The sequence below is a fragment of the Puntigrus tetrazona genome, chromosome 18 (genome assembly GCF_018831695.1).
Source record: "Puntigrus tetrazona isolate hp1 chromosome 18, ASM1883169v1, whole genome shotgun sequence".
In the NCBI taxonomy this organism is placed as follows: domain Eukaryota; kingdom Metazoa; phylum Chordata; class Actinopteri; order Cypriniformes; family Cyprinidae; genus Puntigrus; species Puntigrus tetrazona.
This window is the reverse complement of record NC_056716.1, coordinates 10,385,423-10,404,065: the sequence shown is the minus strand read 5'-3', so window position 1 is coordinate 10,404,065 and position 18,643 is coordinate 10,385,423. Positions and strand designations below refer to the sequence as shown.

Here is an 18,643-nt window from a genome sequence, read left to right as displayed (position 1 = left end):
CAAAGAAAAACTGAATTTTATAACACACACACACACACACACACACACGTTTGTGCACAAACTGCACTTAGATGCTGGGCAACCATAAGGATTACAGTAAAGCACTCATCTATAGGCTACACACACACACACACACACACACAGACTGTGCCCTGTCCCTTGACTCTGTTTTATATTAATACAATGCTGTACTGATTTCTGCATAGCTGCTGCAATGTTAGCGATGGTTACCATGGAGACCATCAGCATCGCTGAATATCACAAATCCTTGAGTCTTCTGAAATACATCTGCCTCATGGTTTCACTTATGAAAACAGGGAAACGAAATAAGGATGTTTCTTTAACCCTGAAACTCTTCTTAGCACTGCAGTCGTTTCTTTTAAAACGGAAGTCTTAACTAAGAAATGGTTCAAATCAAAACCTCGTTTTGTTCTTTTTCCTGTGGAATAAGCTTTAATACAGTTTTAGTCCCATATCCTGGCCGCTCTTTTCCATCGAACTAGAATGAACCAGGATGCTACTCCAAAAAGAATATGAAAGTGGCATTAAAGTATCTTCATATTCAGTTTTGGGTGAAATGTAAAGCTAGCCCAACATGTTTGTCGACTGTGGCAAAGACAAACAAGGACACTTAGCTTTATATTTAATCAAAGCAAAGGGAATAACTTTCCTCTTATTAAAATCAAACTGGCACAGAGAGGCAGAGAGAAATAGAAAACCATTAGCTCTTTCATTCAGCATGGGCACTTTTCCAGTTCTGAGATCACATCAAAGTTACATTTCACTTCAGATCTGGCTTTGGCAACAGACAGATCAAATCCCCAAGACACTCCGTGGTTTTAGAAAGGCTCTGTACTGGGCCCTCTCTTACTGCTTGAAACTAACCCAGAACAACTTCCTACATGTTATTATTATTAATGTTTTTATTTATGAGACCAGTCACAACTCTTTAGAAGCAATTTGCCTTTTAATTAAATCATATGTATTCTGGGGTGTGTTGTGATCTTCTGAAAATTAGAAGTCCACTCTCTATATAGTCCAAAAAAAAAATCAATTCCATTTGATGCTTTAAGCTTAAAAGATATTTCTAACCATTTACGTAGGTCTATGTTATATATAATGTATTAAAGCCAAGACACATCAAATCTGAAAATCGAGTTCATGCTTTTAAAAAAAATGTATGTGGCCAAAAAATGGAATTCATGTGTTATTTGACTATTATTTATAGATCTTGTATCTTTCCAATTAGTAATTCAGTACAACCCGAAAAAAAACAACTGAAAAAAAAACTAAACACTGCATCACCCATCAGCATGATTGTGTCATTGACATAACTAAATGGGCCCAGGAACACTTACAGAAACCACTGTCAGTAAACACAATCCATCTTGCCACCTGCAGACGCCAACTGAAGCCGTATCATGCAAAAAGGAAGCCATGTGTGAACATGGTCCAGAAGTGCTGTCGTGCCCTGTGGGCCAAGGCTCATTTAGAAGAGTCCAAATCTGACATTGTTGTTGGAAATCATGGATGCTGTGTCCTCTGGGCTAAAAAGGAGGAGATCTTCCAACATGTTATTAGCGTTCAGTTCTGAAGCCAGCATCTCTGGTGGTATGAAGGTGCATAAGTGCATATGGTATGGGCAGCTTGCAAGGCACTATGAATGCTGAAAGGTATATAAAGGTTCTAGAGCAACGCATGTTCCTTTCCAGATGATGTCTGTTTCAGCAGGACAATGCAAAACCACATACTTCAGCTATTACAACAGCATGGCTTCGCAGCCTGTCCGCAGTCCTTATCTTTTACCTATAGAGAACATTTGGCGCACCATTAAAAAAAAATACAAAGATGGCCACAAATTGCTCAGCAGCTTCAAAAAAATACAACTTCGTTGCCCAGACGTCTTCAAACTATTTTTGAAAAGAAGAGGAGATGGTGAACATGCCCTCATCCCAACTATTTTGAGATCTATAATAGCAGGCATTAAATTTAAAATGAGCTAAATTTGTACACATTTTTCAGTTTAAATGCAAATTGAAAAAAGAAACAAAACATTCCAACATTTCCAGAATTCGGGTTGTAGGTTAGTAATTAACTGTACTCAATAAACCACTGAAGGATTGATAAAAACACGTTTGCTTTCTTTTTTTTGTTTTTACTTTAATTCGGTACTTTCAAAGTTGGTGAGTAACAATGCAAACAGCCCTCTTTTCTTTTGTTCTCCCATTCACCACTTTAAAAATGTTCATCAAGTTTTAACGGCATGCTGTTTGCGTGTTGTTGTTATTTTTAAAGAAGTGAGCCATAAGCTTCCTAAACGAAACTACCTGTGAAAACAGTTGAATAACCAGGAAATCTCACAGATATAATAACAGTCGCACAACCGCATGCAAATTCATTCACCATTTACCAGAAAATCTGAGGCTTTTAGGGGCAGTTTGTGGTTTGCCTGAATTCAAAATTGTTCTGGCATTGCAAATTGTGGATTGTATTTTTCATGTTAGGGTTTCAGGGAATGTATTTGGCAGTAACTTCTTGAGCCGTGTCGTTCCCTCCAGGGTTTAATCTCAGACTGAATTAGACAGCAATTAACTCCCATTAAAGTGTGGTTTCATCTCTTTCTGTCTTACTGGCAGCTGCGTGTGTGAGTGTGTGTGTCTATAATAGACTGTATTTATGTGTACAGGATTAATGGTAATTAATGCATGTTGTTAGCTGTGTCACACAAGGCAGTGACCTCGGCTGGCTGTGTTCGTAGTGGAATAATAGTGTAGAGTAGACTGTGCACGGGTTGGAACACTTCTTTTTTTACATTAAACCTATAACTAGTTCACATTTTCCACAGTTGGCTCGTAATGTCGAGAAGTGCTTTTGTTCCAATTGTATCACATTGGGTACAGTTAAATCGTAACTAGAACAGAGTTGAAACGCTCAACTTTGATGCTTTAAAATAGCCTGACCAACTATTCATTTACCAAAAGACCATTCTAAACATTTCTTTTACATTTTTCTTACCCCTAATAGACTTTGTTTCATGTAGTCATATCTGCTTACTGCTATTCAGTGAAACATTATGCAGTGACATTTCCCATGTTGCATAATCATATATTACTGTTCTAATATTTTGCACAAATTATTACTTTTGTAAAAATTAATTCTACACACATATAATGCTGCTATACAGTACAAGCCCACTGTCATGGATGCTTGTGGAATTTTTCTGTGGCACTATATAGAGAGAGTTTAATGACAGTGATTGCATTCTTACTTCAAGATTTGAGACATGTACTTAACTCTGAGTAATGCGAGATGGCCTGGCAAGATAGACAAATGTAATGACAGTACGTTCCAGAAAATCTGACATAGCTGATTTAAATGACCATCTCACCAGTTAGAAAAGGCTGTTGCAATGTAATACCACTGTAATAAATGTGCTGGAAACGTTGGAAGCAAATTTTTAATTTAGGATGTCCCGCAATCGAAGAAATTATTAACATTAGAGGTTTACATGGCCATAAATGTACTTTACCTATGTGAGGAAGGTAGAAAAACAATCAGAATAACCTTTCGCAAACAGAAAAGAACTCAAAAGGGCAAATGTCAGTCACTGCCATTGAGAATATAGCCAACATATTTGTAGCCTTGAAAACCCACAAGGGTTTCACATGTTTCACCAAATAAAGGAAAAGGCCATGAATGACGAAGAGCCAGCTGTGATTGGTCAAAAACTACAACACGTTCACCTATGGACTTTTTTATCATCAGTCTCGAACTGAACTTTAGCGTGAGTGGGTTGAGGCGATTGACTGCTTCACTGGACTGAACTGGGACATAAATTGGACTCAAAGAGAGAAAGTTCATGACCATCTGTCTATTAAGATGTGACAGCTGACCACACACACCCTCAGCCTCAGGCACCTCCACGCCATCTGCCACCACACTGACCCTGCTGAGAGCCACGAGCTATCAGACACTCCTGAAGGACAAACAGATCACGGGACAGACACAACGACAGCTGCGCAGACAGACAGAGAGAAGCCTCTAAAGAAAACTCAGTCCTGCAAGCTTCAAGGCAATCGGAATATATTTGACTTTAATTTGCAGTAATGTTGGAGCAGTGATGTTTCAGAGTGGGTGGAGTTTTCAGTAGAAAAGTGTGTGAGGTTTAATTGATCACTTGTTTTCTGTTATAATAGAGAAAAGATGCCACTTTTTAATGGATGAAATCATGATGCTCTATATGAAGATTGGTGCACAACTTGAAAGTTAAAATGAGAAACTATTGTTTGCACATTATATGGACCAGATAATAAAAAAAAAAAAATTATAATGCAATTTAAATCTTATATGTACCGAAATAAAGGATCACTTCAGTGTAAATGAAAAAAATATATATTTTCTGACTGTTTCTTTAATACTAACGTGCAAATTAAAAAAACTTAAAATTTACAGTTTTACTTTAATATGCATTTTAAATCATTGTGTTTTAATAATCATTTGCTATCCTTTAAATTACACTTTTTGGTTGATTAACATACTAAAGCGCAATGAAAGGACTTGATTTTTAATTTTACTATTTATTTTTTGTTGTTTTATATTACATTTAAAGTTAAAATTTAATAAATGTATTAAATTGCAACTTCAGGATTAAAAATGTGTAATGAAAAATACATACATAAAAATATATACATGACAAGTTTCAATATAAATTACATTTTAGTTTATCATAAATACCGTAAATTCGGAAGTACACTTGAAGTGTATTTCAAATATGATAGAAGTAATTATGCAATTACAGATGTACCACGACTGTAGTCTTGTATGATTATGCAGAAGACTTTCTCTTAGACACACTCCCTGCCTACCAAAGAAGAGGGCACTTTGGGAAGTGTTTCTTAATCATTACTGCATATAAAGTCATTATAAACATAATGTTTAATAAAAATAACTCTAAAAGAGAGTTTCAAATGACATTATTTTTGAAGCCAACGCTTTTATGCGCTTCAAAGCTTTCACAGTGGATGGTAAAAACGGTGTGGTGATTTCTGATGGTGAACTCTTTGTTGTTTAAATTACTGCCTCTCGGTGCAGATTGCCTAAACAGTGCTGCAAGAAAATATCTCAAATCTTTAGGGATGAAAGCCTGACTATTTTCACATTTACAAAGCATATGCATGAGATCTTAACCTCACATGCATATGCATGTACCTCGATGAATGCATCTATGTTCGATAATTCAGTACAACATTGACAATGATTCATTTTTAAATCAGTTAAGTCCCTACTCTTTCTAATCAGCGGAATGTAGTAAAAAATTGTTAATTTACCTTCTGTTCTCTTCTTTTTAAAGAATGTCAAAAGATGTCCTTGTACTGTCTGCTTGTTTTTTTTAAAGAGTGCTAATCTGATGAATACTTAATCTAATAATGTTTTAATGCACAGCTCATTGAACAATAGCCTAGCTTATAGCTCTTAAATTATCATATGTAAAAATAAAAAATATTTGCATTAGTTGCTTTTTTATAGAACACTAACCATTAATCTAAATTGGATGTTGGTTGTACAGAGGAGATGTTTGTTTTTTGTTCAGATATTTTTGGGGTTTTTTTGTGTGTGTGTGTGTGTCAGATATTACACCTAATTTAAAAAAATGTTTCGGGAAATACAATTCAGAAAAATAATTTTTTGGTATTTTCATTCAGATGAGCTGTACTTGCATGAATATAGCCTGTATTAGTACTTTTGGAGAGATAGAAATCAATCTAGATTCAAGCTTATGGTTAGCTAAAATCTGCATAAAAATTTCACTAACTGATGCAGTTCCAAACCTATATATAGCAACTATACCGATCTGAAAGCACAGGGAAAAGCAATTGAAACAAGGTAGAACATCTACTTTATATAATCAAACAAAAAAAAAGAAAGGAATTCTTTCATCGCAGTACACAGCTACTTCGAATGACCATCAAAGGGAGTGATGCTTTTTGCCCCCATAACGGTGTAGTTACATCATCTACCAGCAGGGGCTAACTAATCCACACTAACCAGTAAAACCAGCCTTGACCTGTTGATGGCACTTTGCAACTAATATTCTTGAGCTGGATGATGTGGCAAAGTCAATCTAATAAAGCACCGTCAACACCACTGTCGTTCTTATCCGCTTGTCCATCCAAAAAGCATTTTCTAACATTAAAATCCCAACTTGCCCTTAAAATAGTACCCAACATCGTCTGAATGAAAAAACCCTCCAACAATCAAAACATTCCTCACAGGCAAGAGATCAGCTTAGAGGGAGAGGCAGAGTTTTCCTCCTCTTAATGTTTTTGTAGGCATCACAATGTCGAGCCGAGGGGGGAAGGGGGAGGAGGGACACAGAAAGAGAGAGAGAGAGAGAAAAAGAGAGAGGGAGAGGGAGGGGAAGGAAGCAAACGAGAGGAGAAAGTGGAAGCAAGAGAGTGTCAGTGAAAGAAGGCAGTCTGACTGCACAGAAAAGGCGCTCTGCAAACAGCGCGCACTCATTGAGTCAGTGATATTCTGAACACGGAGAGCTGGTGCATTTGAGCTCGAGAAAACAGTTTTCAGTGCAGAGAGACAGCACAGAGACAGAGAAACAGAGGAAGTGGAGTGAACAGAGAAGAGGAGAGGAGAGGAGAGGTTCTTCGTGGAGAGATGGACTCAGATTCTGGGGATCAGAGTGAAGGAGAGCTCTCTCCAGGTAAGAGATCAGTCCTCTCGTTCTCGTCTTCTGTTTCTCAAACTCTGTTCACAGCTGTCTGGCGGTGAAGGCGAGTGCAGACACGTGCTGCTACTTTTCTCATTTACACATTTAACATTCATCATCGTACTCATCTTCCTCTCCCGGCGTGACAGCCTGTGACAGGGCATCCATCCGCCAAGTGCTTGAGGCTTCTCTTCAGAGCTTTGTGTCTGTGGTTCTGCTCTCTGAGGAGAAGTTAATCTGTGATATTTGAGCTGGCTGAACGCAAGGGCGGTGGAAAATTGAACAGCAGCACTTTGGTTTATGGCTGGCAAGGTTCGCAGACTCGATATAAACTGGCAGACAAACCTAAAACAACCTTGTGGTCACGATAAAGAATAAGTGTGATCTCGCTGAAGGAGTTGTGAAAGGAGTTTCACAAGAACTCGGTGCTCAGTATTACCAAGATACTAACAGTTCTCATCAAAACTCAGATCATCTCATCAAATCTTTCAAAGACCAAATGATCTGAGCTGTCCTATGCACATTCAGCATACTCTTCCTGTACGCCAGCATCATATATGTTAAATATAACAACCTTCAAAGATACATAACTTCTAAATTACACGCTGGTATTTTTACAGTCAAATACCAAAAATACTTGAAAATCAAAAAATGTACGTAGGACCACTTGATTTTTCATTTAAGTTCATCAAAATGACTAAAATAAGTCTTCAAAAAAATTGTTTCAGGAACCTTTCTGTGGTTAAAAACATTGATCTTTCCCATACAGTAGATCATGACCAGTGAATGTATTGTAAATATAGAAATTGTTGTTATTTCAGTTGTTATTTGCTGAAAATCTTTTTTGTTCTCAAATCTTGTGAGGTTAAGCTAATTTAAACGTGAAAACATGTTACTGCTATCAGTATTACAACTGATTCTCACGATGTATAACCAACCACAACAAACCAACTTTTAATATGCAATGAGGGAAATACTATCAGTAGATAATGCTATAAACTTCAAACTTTAAACTATTAGTGTGTTGGACCACCCATGGACACTATATATTTTAGTGGTTTGTAAAAGAGCAACATCTAGATTCAGTCATTCAGGTTTGAGACGACATGAAATAGAGAGAAACGGTGACCAAATTTTCACATTTGGCAGATCTATTCCTTCAACTGCAGGACTCCCTCCATCCACTGCTGATGAAGCGTAAATGTGGTAATGTAAGTTGTATGTGTAAGTCATTACATTGGTGGGGCGTCTGACAGACTGTCTCAGCTCTGTATGTTTGTGCTCCGAGAGCTGCTATGTGGCCTTCTGAGGGTAAGCTTGAGTTCTTCAGCTACTGTGAGGTTTGGCTGAAGGTCTTGTTCTAAAGATCTCTGAAGTTGTGGGCTGGAGAGGGAAATGCTCTTTCATGCTTCTGCTCTTCTACTGGCTGATCAACTCTGGTGTTTATTTTCTCTCAATCTTCTTAGCTGAATAAGCCACCAGTATGCCTCCAGTAACAGACATGGCCACAGACCACCCAAATCCATTGGTAAAAAATGGCAAGTTCCAAAGCAAATTGCTAGTTTCAGTCTGATTGGATGCTCTACACAACTTCAGCAAACGAAGGCACTCAGGTTTTTTTTTTCATATTTCCACCTGCACTGGAAACCATCAGTAGCAGATTGCCAAAAGGTGGAGAAGACATATTCGAAAGTCTAGCAGTTGCAGTTTATATGAGTGCACTTTAGCATCATGGTTTCTGACAGCCGTCTAATAATTTAGCTGTAAACATTAAACTATCCCTGCAATGGATTGGTCATCCATCCAAAGTGTACACTGCCTGTGGCCCAAGGTGTTGGGATTTGCTCCAGCTTCTGAGTCCCTAGAACAAGTTTGGAGAATAGATGGATGCTTGAATAGTTTAGATTTCTGTCTGCAATGGAGGAGACTTTTATATATTTCCCCTATGAGATTACTAAAGCATGGAGTTGATTATATAAGGCAAGGCATTTAAAACTGTAGAAGTAGAGTTGAAAAGGTGGAAAGATGCAGGAACAACTGACAATGTAAATGACTGCTCTTGTGCTGTGGTGATTACCCCTTGTTTATAACAACTTCATCAAAGGTGCCTGAACTGCAGTGTTGGAGAGATCTGTGCAGGTTCATTAAAGTATGCCATATAGCAGTACTCTGCTGCAGACTAGTCTACACAGAGTAAAGAATAAAAAGCATGTGGAAGTAAGACGTTTTGGTCCCACCCGGCACACGTTCACATACACATGCTCTCCTCATGATGAGTAACTAGAGAGCTGATTAGAGACACTAGAATGCAAAGCCACATGTGACACTGCAACTCAAGATGAAACATCCACTGCTCAGAGGATATTTCGTAACTCTTAAGGGCAGGGGCAGACTGGGACAAAATTTCAAGCTGGGAAATCTCACACTCATCCAGGCCAGTCCATACTTCCACAACAAATTTTTTAAAAAGATTAAATATTTAGGCCGTAGTCAGGGTAAATTAAATGCTATGTCTTGAGCTTCCATTTTCCTTATAGTCTCTTAATTTTGCCCCACAAAGACCTTTTGTTAAACAGAAAGTTTCTTCAGATGTTAAAGGATTTTTATGGAAGCATGTAGACAAAGGGGTTCTTTTGGAATCATTTTAGGAGTGTACTTTAAGTAGTAACTAGTAACATTGAGATATTTTTAGTAAAACCAGGTTAATTTTGGTGTTAAGGGTTGATGTCTGCAGTAACTCCCTCTTCTTAACCTGTTATAAAACTAAGTGAATATTGGTCTGCTTTTAAAACTCTTTGCAACAAAACGCTTTTGGTAACTTTTCAGGAATTTACTGCTACTGCTAAAATTTGCAGTTTAATGCTTAATTGTAAACGAAGAAAAAACTAGAAAAGTCTTTTTAGAGACGTAACTGACCTGAACTTGAAGTCCTCAAACAGGTCAGTTTTGCCTCTCTGCTCAACATGGTCCCTTCCACACCATTCTCGACTCTCTGAGCTTGGAGAGCGGATTCGCGCCAGTTGAGACTAACCGATTCGTCATTTATTAGTTTTGAGTAATTTATTAATGTACACACTGCTTTTGTCATCTCAACTATGGTTGGTGTGTCCTCTCTCAGGTGAGCAGGAATTAATTAAATGTACAGCAAAATAATTCACATGATATTTATGAACCAACATGTCCTCCGTTGGGGAAAAAAATAAGTGCAATAAATTGTAATTACGGACTTGAAGTTTACTTTAAATATTTAAAGTATAATTTTAAACATTTTATTTTTGGATAATATAATAAAATGAAACAAATAAAATGTAAGTCTTTATAGACACTTAGTTTGAAGTTAATATGATTTAAATGTACAAAGTTGCAATTATTGTTGCGAATATACTTAAATATTCTAGCTAATGACTTACCAGTTTCAAGATTAGAGTAAATTTTATTTTTCCATAAATGCTTGTCAGTACTTCTGATAGTACACTTTTATCCATACACGCATTTCAAAGACAATAAACTAATTGTGAACTTGCATATAAAGATATACTTAAGTCACACTTAAGTGGGTCAGCAGTCTAAAGTACAGGTACATTTAATATAAATGCAATACAGCTGCAATACAATTTTGTTTAATCAAACTTAACACAATTATGTCACTGAAAGCATAATCTTTACTAAAAACCTATGTCTGATTTGGGCTTCAGGTACCCAGAACAGATGTACTCGGGTTGTTTGTGTTGAGTCTGTGTGTCAATATAAGTCAGTAGGGAATTCAAAACTGCAGACACTGTTCGGAATGTCAATTTTTCCAAAACCTAGCAGTTTTCGGTGGATACTGCTGAAATGTTTTGCATTGAGTCAGGGTGTGTGTTTTAGTAATCAAAGGCCTTGATCTACTTCCTGGGACATGTGTCCATCTTTAGATGCTCCTTCTGGAGAAATGCGACGAGTTAGCGTGGTTGTGTGTTTGTTGTGTCAGCAGGCTTTCTGAACCAAAGCAGTCTGGCACACGAACAACACCACGAAACCTGTTAAACTGCAATACAGTTGCCTGAATACCTTTTCCGTTGAATGTACCACATTTGCAATTTATGCATAACGTCACAAAATAGTTAAAAGCGCTAAAATTCTGTCTAACACAGCTGTGCAGACAGTAAGAATGTCCTTTTTTTTTTACAGTAGCCTGTTTCTTGCATCTTTTTATTTTAGCGTTTAGCATATAGCATATTTTAGCATTTAGCTATCCGTTCAGTTTGGTTTTGTTAGTTAGTGTATGTATACAGGCAGACCATCTAAAATGTGATACTGTACATAAAACATGAACTGGGTGTAATATCAGAAAAATTACTTTTTTTGGAACACATATGGGCCAGAGGGAGTATTCTCACATTAAATTAATGTTTTAAATCAACAGGCCTAATTATACGGTTTGCTTTTAACAGAGTTAAGTCCAGTTCTCATCCACGTGAGATCCAGCTGTTTTACAGTCGCCACCTCAGCCCACAAAACAGTAACAAGCTTCTTTTTGATCTGTTTGTACTGATATCTGACCTGTCGCACCACACGACCAACCAGCAGTTCATCATTACACAACCAACACACTGCGGAGGGAGACAGCAAAGCCACGTGTGGACCAGAACAAAGCCAAACCTCTCTCTGTTTGTGCCTCTGCATCCTGCCAGAGGAAAATCAGCCCCACCAAAAAAGATAAAAGGAAAAACGAGAGAGTAAGAGAGAATATGAGTGAGTTTTTCCTCCTTCGGCATGAAAAATGTGCGCTTAAATGAGAAAAATAACCATCTAAACACTCTTCTGAGCTTTTTGGCACTCTATATTTAATTCCGCAAAAGGGAAATGGTTGTAATTTTAGCTCAAAGACAGAGAGAGGGGGGGAAAAGAAAGTGAGGCAGGGAGAAATTGTGCTGAAATAGGGGAATATTTCTCATCCACATTTAACAAGAATCACATCAGTGAAAACAGACAAAAGTATGAGTGACTATAAACTCTCCCTGAGGCCTACCACAGCCATTTCCACTGCTCTCTCCTATTAAACAGAGGAATGCTATAGTAAAGCACTGTTAATTGAACTGCCTGGGGTCTGTCAGGGCTTTATTAGCCTCTGCGTCTGTATTCAGATAATGACAATAATAACGACATTAGTATTTCCAGAAGGAACCATCTGTGCAGCAAAAGACCAGTGGTAAAGTTTCACATAAGTTGAAGAGATCTATGCATGCAAGAAAAATTCGGTACGCAAATCTCCTCCTAGCCAGTGGTTATGATTTGAATGCTGCGCATGGTATCACAGTACCATGTCAATAGTAGTTTTGAATAAAAATATAATCTTATATATTTTTCAAAGCATATTATTCATCATACTATTAATGTTTCCATATGTACACTGAAGACAAAATGTCAATATATTCTGTCTTAAAGTAACAGTTCACCCAAAAATGACAATATTCAAATAGTCCATATTTTAACCACCCCGAAGCCATTCTATGTGTATATGGGTATTTTTTTCTATAATTTATCCTGGCTTTTCCAAGCTTGGTAATGCAGGTGGACAGTGGGCATTATTTTGAAACCTTCAGTGGGGTTATCACATGTCCTCTGAACAAATCGATGGGTTTTTTCTAACAAAACCATTTAAGTTTTTTAGTCTGAATGACTGAGCAATGAGTTTCGGCATCTTGGCTGACTTCTGACTTCTGATCCTTCATTTTAAAACTAGATATATTTTTGTTACAAAAACCCATCGATCAGAGCGCATGTGACAACCTCTTGAAGGAGTATATGTTCATTTTACATCGCAGGCACTTGCAGATTTATCAATAATAATATTTAAAATAATGGCCACTATCCACGAGCATTACCAAGCTTGGAAGAGCCAGGATAAATTTTATAAAAACTTCAACTGTGTTTGTCTGAAAGAAAGCCATACGCACCTAGGATGGTTTCGGGGTGAGTAAAATATTCCTTTAAATATATAATGAAATATAAGAATGACCAGCATGTGCTCAAACATGCAAACGTTTCACAACGCCAACCATTTTATGGGTGTTTCAGCATGGTCTCATAAAAATGTGTATAAACAGAATGCCAAATAAAATTTAAAACTTGTGGTTTTTATAGGCAAATATGGACTTAACATACACGTGTTTGGTATGCAGTATGCTATAGGCAAAAATAGTGACCTTATACTCTATATATTGCACAGTAGGAGGTATTATATTCTTTTGGGATCACATCCTCTTTCTTTCTGTCTGTGTTGTGGGTCTATACATTAATTTTAGGGTGTGTATAGGTGTAGATCTTTATGTCCTTTAGCCCCTGAGTGTTTAATGCATCCAAAATTTTACAAGCGAACAGTCTGTCTCCATGTGACAGACAGAATCGTTCCAGACTGCTCCACTTTCAAAATGAATATGCATAACTCATAGAATAAATGGCTTCTGTAATTATAAAAGCATCCATTTGGAGAGATGCGAGAGCGCGTGAGCCAAAAGTGAGACAGTAACCCTCACACAAACACATCAGGGTTATGAGGGAGCTGGCAGGAGTGATTCAGGCTGAGAGCTTTTCTGGACAGGAAGTCACCCGCTGAGACTGAGACTGTGGTCAGGAGGGGGGTGGGCAGCTTCTACGCTATAGTGACACGAGTCATCTGTACCTAGACGTGTGTTTTGTTTCCTTCTGACCCAGCTGTACTTTTTTTATATGTACAAAAGTACCCCCAGAAGCTAACTCTGATAAAAACCTCCTTTTTTGACAAGCTCAAAAGGAAATGCATTATGAAAGACTGAATAATATCTTTATTCTTTTTTTTTTTAAATGCTAAAGGTTTTCGGTTTTGGCTCAGGGCTTATCTGCATTTACAACTCAATTTGAATTGTCTGGGGAAAAAGCGGCTAGCGCTAGCATCACACTGGGTGGTTGTTACAGCAGAAATTGCCAAAGTCATAAGATCTCCTACTGAATCCTATCATCATTTATTCATGATCATATCATTTCAAGACTGAAAGACTTACTCTGTGTCTTTGAGACATAAAACAACATATCTTTCATGAGATTTTGTCATCCTCTTTATCATTCGCCGGCTGAAAGCACCGGTTAAGGTATCGTTGTCACTTAAAGCGCTGAATGAGTAACAAACCAAAGTTTAATACTTGTCATTTTAATAGTTCACGGTTAGGGTTAGGGGTTTGTTCAGAGATGCAGACAGTAAACACTGGTGTTGCTTGTGTGTCCACAAATGTGCTGGCTTTGAGCCTGTGGAATGTGCGCAAACACACAAACTTTTGCTTTTTCAATCATGGTGGGGATGTTACAGTGACCTACAGCATTGCGTTTTTATACCGAGTAAGAAGAAATTGTGCATCAACATGATGAATGATTTCAGGTAGCATTAATGTCTGTAGCATATGTGACATGGTGGTGAGTAAATTATCAGGGAATCCTTTAAGCAATCTTTATATTCGATGTCAATTTATTACAACTGAAATAAGTGTGTACAGCCAAATGTATCGACCAACATTTCTGGTAAACTGAAACATATTTTAATGTTCTATTGCAACTTGTATCTTAATAGTTTAAATCATTTTATTTGGCTGTTTTTACACATTTTCGTGAGACCGTGCTGGATAAAGCAGTGCTTGTGGGTGCAGTGGTACAGCGTTACCAGGGAAACACTGCACGCTTTCAGATTTAAAACTTTGCAGATGTCCATAACAGAGGTACTTTAAGTTCAATTGACGACATTGTCGAAACTAACTTGACAGAAACGTTTTGATTATAGCAAACTTTCTTAACTTAATCTAAGCGTCATTCTCAAAATAGTTTTTTTTACTGATCTGGGTCCGTCAGCGCTGGGGGGAAATCTTGAGGAGGTTATCGCAGCAAGTTTGGGGACGGAAACGTAAAGGTATCAGGGTTCATCTGGAGATCTGTTGGGAGCGACTTAAAAACTGTTAGCTTCCATTTAAAAATCAGCTGCCGGGTGCAAACCTCTTGCGGTTTCTGCTGAGTCTGGAAAAGGCACGTGCAAGCCAGACGAGAGGGAGCGTAACTCTGCCCTCAAAGGCTTCCTTAAAGCCGTATAATCACCCCAGGCTGTTCTGGCTTCTCCTCTGGAGGAGGACACTTATATTTGACGTCGGTTGGCCAGTCATCTTTCTGCTCATGGTTTTCTTCCTTTGTTGTCCTTTTTTAGACTCACCAAAGTCTAAATAATCACAGAGCAGCTGCTCACGGCGATATCACGAGCAGCAGATGAAGATTTAAATCTGTCATTATATCTGGAGCGCTAAGCATATTCAGAGCCATTATTAGATCTGATTTCATGCTAAGTGTCTGATTAGCTTCTCTTTGTCAGTCATTAGTAGAGCCCCTACCACTGGGCAAATAACATGGTCTTTTAAAACCGACAATTATATGCAAGGCATTAAACCGCTAGGAAGCACAATTATAAATGTAATTTTAAAAACTCACTGTGATATCCGATATGACACTGCACACCCCCGCAGTGGGACGTTTCTAGGGTCAGTTGATATTCTGGGTTTAGTCCAGACATCTGTGGAGGCGTATGGTGCCATCCTTTGATGAATTATTGGAGTATAATACACTGTAACACATATTAAAATAAATATTTAAAGCGAGAGCAGTCATTTTATGCAGTACATTTTTAAAGTTAAATTTCAATTTCAAAGAATTTTAACTGCACGCCGGTTGTCTAGTGATATTTAACTCCATTGGTGCATTTGTTATTGCTATTAATACTATTAGTTTAGTTTGTTTTTGTTTAGATGATTAACTATATGTATGTTTTACAATGTTGCCTGTTCGTAAGATTAAGACAACCCAATAAAATGCAGAAAAAAACGGCAAACAGGTTCTTCTTTTTCAATCATTTTCTTGCATTTTCAAACTTGTCATAAAGTATGCCAATACTCCATTGTGCTATCATTATCTCTCTAATGTAGTTAGTGTTTTTATCTGGATGGAGGGAAACTCGTTAGAATCAACACACAACATTTAGAGTTTCCTGCAGAACTGAACGTATGTGTCGTAATTTAAATGAGCTTCTGCTTTGGAATAAGCAGGATAATAGCTGGAATAAAACAAATAAACCCATTTGTTTTAATTGATGTCAAACTGACATGGCTCTCTTCACACTTTCAGAATACATGTTACTCATTCCTGTCTGTCAAATACTCGTTTTACGTACTGCAGTCAGCAGTGTGGTCAAGAGCACTTTCAGTGTGCATTTAAACAGATTTGTGTGTGTGTGTGTGTGTGTGTGTGTGTGTGTGTGTGTGTGTGTGTGTGTGTGTGTGTGTGTGTGTGTGTGTTTAAAAACAAAAATAAATTCAATTCTGGTATTTATTTATTTATTTTATCTGAGGGAGATAGAAAATGTTTTTTAAAAAACATGAACATGAACATGGAACATGAAATTTGTCCACCTCGACATTTTTTCAAAATTATTATTTTTTATCTCCAGACAACGGTGTGGACGTGTAATGTTTTACTTGCTTTTCTGTTACTTTGCTTTTCGAATTCTTTCCCTGCAAAGTTAATCATTTAAGGCCTTGCCCTTAAGATTTTTAACGGGCAAGCAGCACCAATGTATTAGGACGGGGTGGACTGTTTGAAAGACATAAGGTATTATTATTTTTATTAATTTGTTAATATTTCTGTTTGTTTGTCTGTTTGTTTTGGTGTCAAGCCACCAGAGTATTTTGTTCCTTGAACATGCAATATATCAAAATAAAGAACAGAACCTCTACTTTAAAAAGAAAAGCAGTTTTATTTTTAGCTTTAGGCATTCTTTTTTTATCAGCACTTGAACGTAGGTAATTACCACCGAAGCAAGTTTGCCACTTCCTGAAACGACATTTCGCTCTTTAACGTTAGCAAGTTTTCATTTATATGCTGTTTATTTTTGATGATGGCATTATTTTTCATACAAAAACGTTTATTTGTGTTAATTGCAAAATGATGCCTTCGGCCTGGAAAGAGTTAATGAAGTCCAGACTGCTTGAACTGTGTCATCAGAGAATATATTGATTTAGTATCAGTGTGTATTCAATTAAAAAAATAAAAAACATTGTGCCTAGTTACATTTTTATGGCAAGCTGCTTCAGCAGATTTTCGAGTTTTCTCAACTTATAAAACTCTTGTAAACATAAGTTAAAGTTGCCTTCCTTGAAGCTGGTTACCTAATTTTTTTTTGTTTGCTCAAATTTTTTTATTTAATTTTTTACAGTGCATCTGATATTAACTTAATTAACATTATGTCTTAAATGTGAACAGAATTATTTTTTTAATCAATTTTAACTCAACCTATCAATTTAAGTTGTATACGACTATCTAAAAATGACGACTAGCAGTTAGTAGATGAGTGTTCTCTGCGATTTATGATTAAAGGGATATAATGAAATTATATTATTCAACTCACTTATTTTCCAACTCACTTAGAGTTAATAAGTTGAGTTTGCCAATTTTTTTCGAATCCATTCAGCCAATCTCCAGGTCTGGCGGTAGCACTTTAGCTGCAAGCAAGTGCAATAACATAACACAGCTCCTGAAATACTACTGCGTAATATCGTGAACTACAGAAGGGTCAGGTTTTAAATTAGAAAAATAAATCTATCTATCATTTTTGAGCAAGATGCTAATGGTCTAATGAGATTCAATGATCTATGCTAAGCTGCAGCTAAAAGTGCTACCGCCAGACAAATAGATTGGCTGAATGCAATCGAAAATGGTAAAACTAACTGTTAAACAGTTGTAAAATGAGCCTATTTTCAAAAAAGTGGCACGTCCACTAAAATCTCTGTAATCCCATTTAGCCAATTGATAGCTTTTTAAGACACTATTAAAAATCACAAGGCTAATGCTAATGCTTTTAATGCTTTTAACTTCATGATGCACGCAGCCAATATTTAACCAAAAAATCTTGTGAAATCATAACAGAGCAGCAGCACAATTAAACACCGTGAACTGAATTAACATCCTCAAAGACCAAAGGACACCCGTCTCTCTCAAACAAAAACATTTAACAAGTCTGACGTCAATCCTTTTAATGTACCAGCGTTATCACATGACCTACATTCAGTCAGTCAATCAGAGATATCTCTATTACCATGCAATAAATTGATTAAAAAAATCACCACGGGGCAAAATCCAAAATCCCACAGTGTTGACAGTTGACCTTTATGTTTAATCACACGTTAGAGATACGCAGGCTAGCGCAAAACACACACACACACACACACAGGCTGAGAATATACCTTCTGCACTTTGAGACAAAGGTCAATGTGTGATGGTCTGGACTGATATCAGATCAGATCACATCACATAGAGATGTGTGTTGATACTGGCTTTGTTCCAAATCCTCGCTGGCTACTGTCTGCAGAGGCCACTAAAGGAAAGCTCACACAGAACCTGTTCTTGCGGACAAAAAAATATATCTGTGGAGCATTGCGGAATGGACCAAAACAATCACATGGCGTTAGAAAATAGTGTTTTTGAAGTAACTGAGCTCGGTGAAGTGCATTCTGGGAACTGCTTTTCCAAGAAAATCAAAATGAGGTATCTGTTATAACAGTATAGCGTGTTTCCAGCTTGTTTGGATCAGACTTTGCTTTAAGAGTGCGTTTGTGATGCCTGGACGCTAGGGTTTGAGTTAATGAGTTCAGGCTGCTAAATTTGAACTGTGTCGTCAGAGAAGAGGGTATTGATTCAGAATCAGTGTTTCCTGTTAGTGTGTATTTGGGCTGCAGATGATGAGAAACAATGAAAGCAATCCATACGTCCTACATAGGAGTGATTTCTCTCGTTTCTAGCTCGTTTATGTGGTTACGCTGCCAGAGATCAGATGTTTTATACCCCGAGGAATGGTTTATTTCTGTGACTGCCATTGTGAAA

At 37.3% G+C, this 18,643-nt stretch overlaps 1 protein-coding gene across 1 annotated transcript in view; it reads left to right on the top strand.

Moving 5' to 3' along the window:
- Nucleotides 1–6,418: 6,418 nt before the first annotated feature.
- tnfaip8l3 (tumor necrosis factor, alpha-induced protein 8-like 3) overlaps nucleotides 6,419–18,643 on the top strand; it is a 32,747-nt gene continuing 20,522 nt past the window's right edge. The window contains exon 1 of the mRNA XM_043216858.1: nucleotides 6,419–6,715. Coding sequence (XP_043072793.1) covers nucleotides 6,670–6,715 — 46 coding nt within the window. The 5' untranslated portion in view covers nucleotides 6,419–6,669. The remainder of the gene's footprint in view (nucleotides 6,716–18,643) is intronic.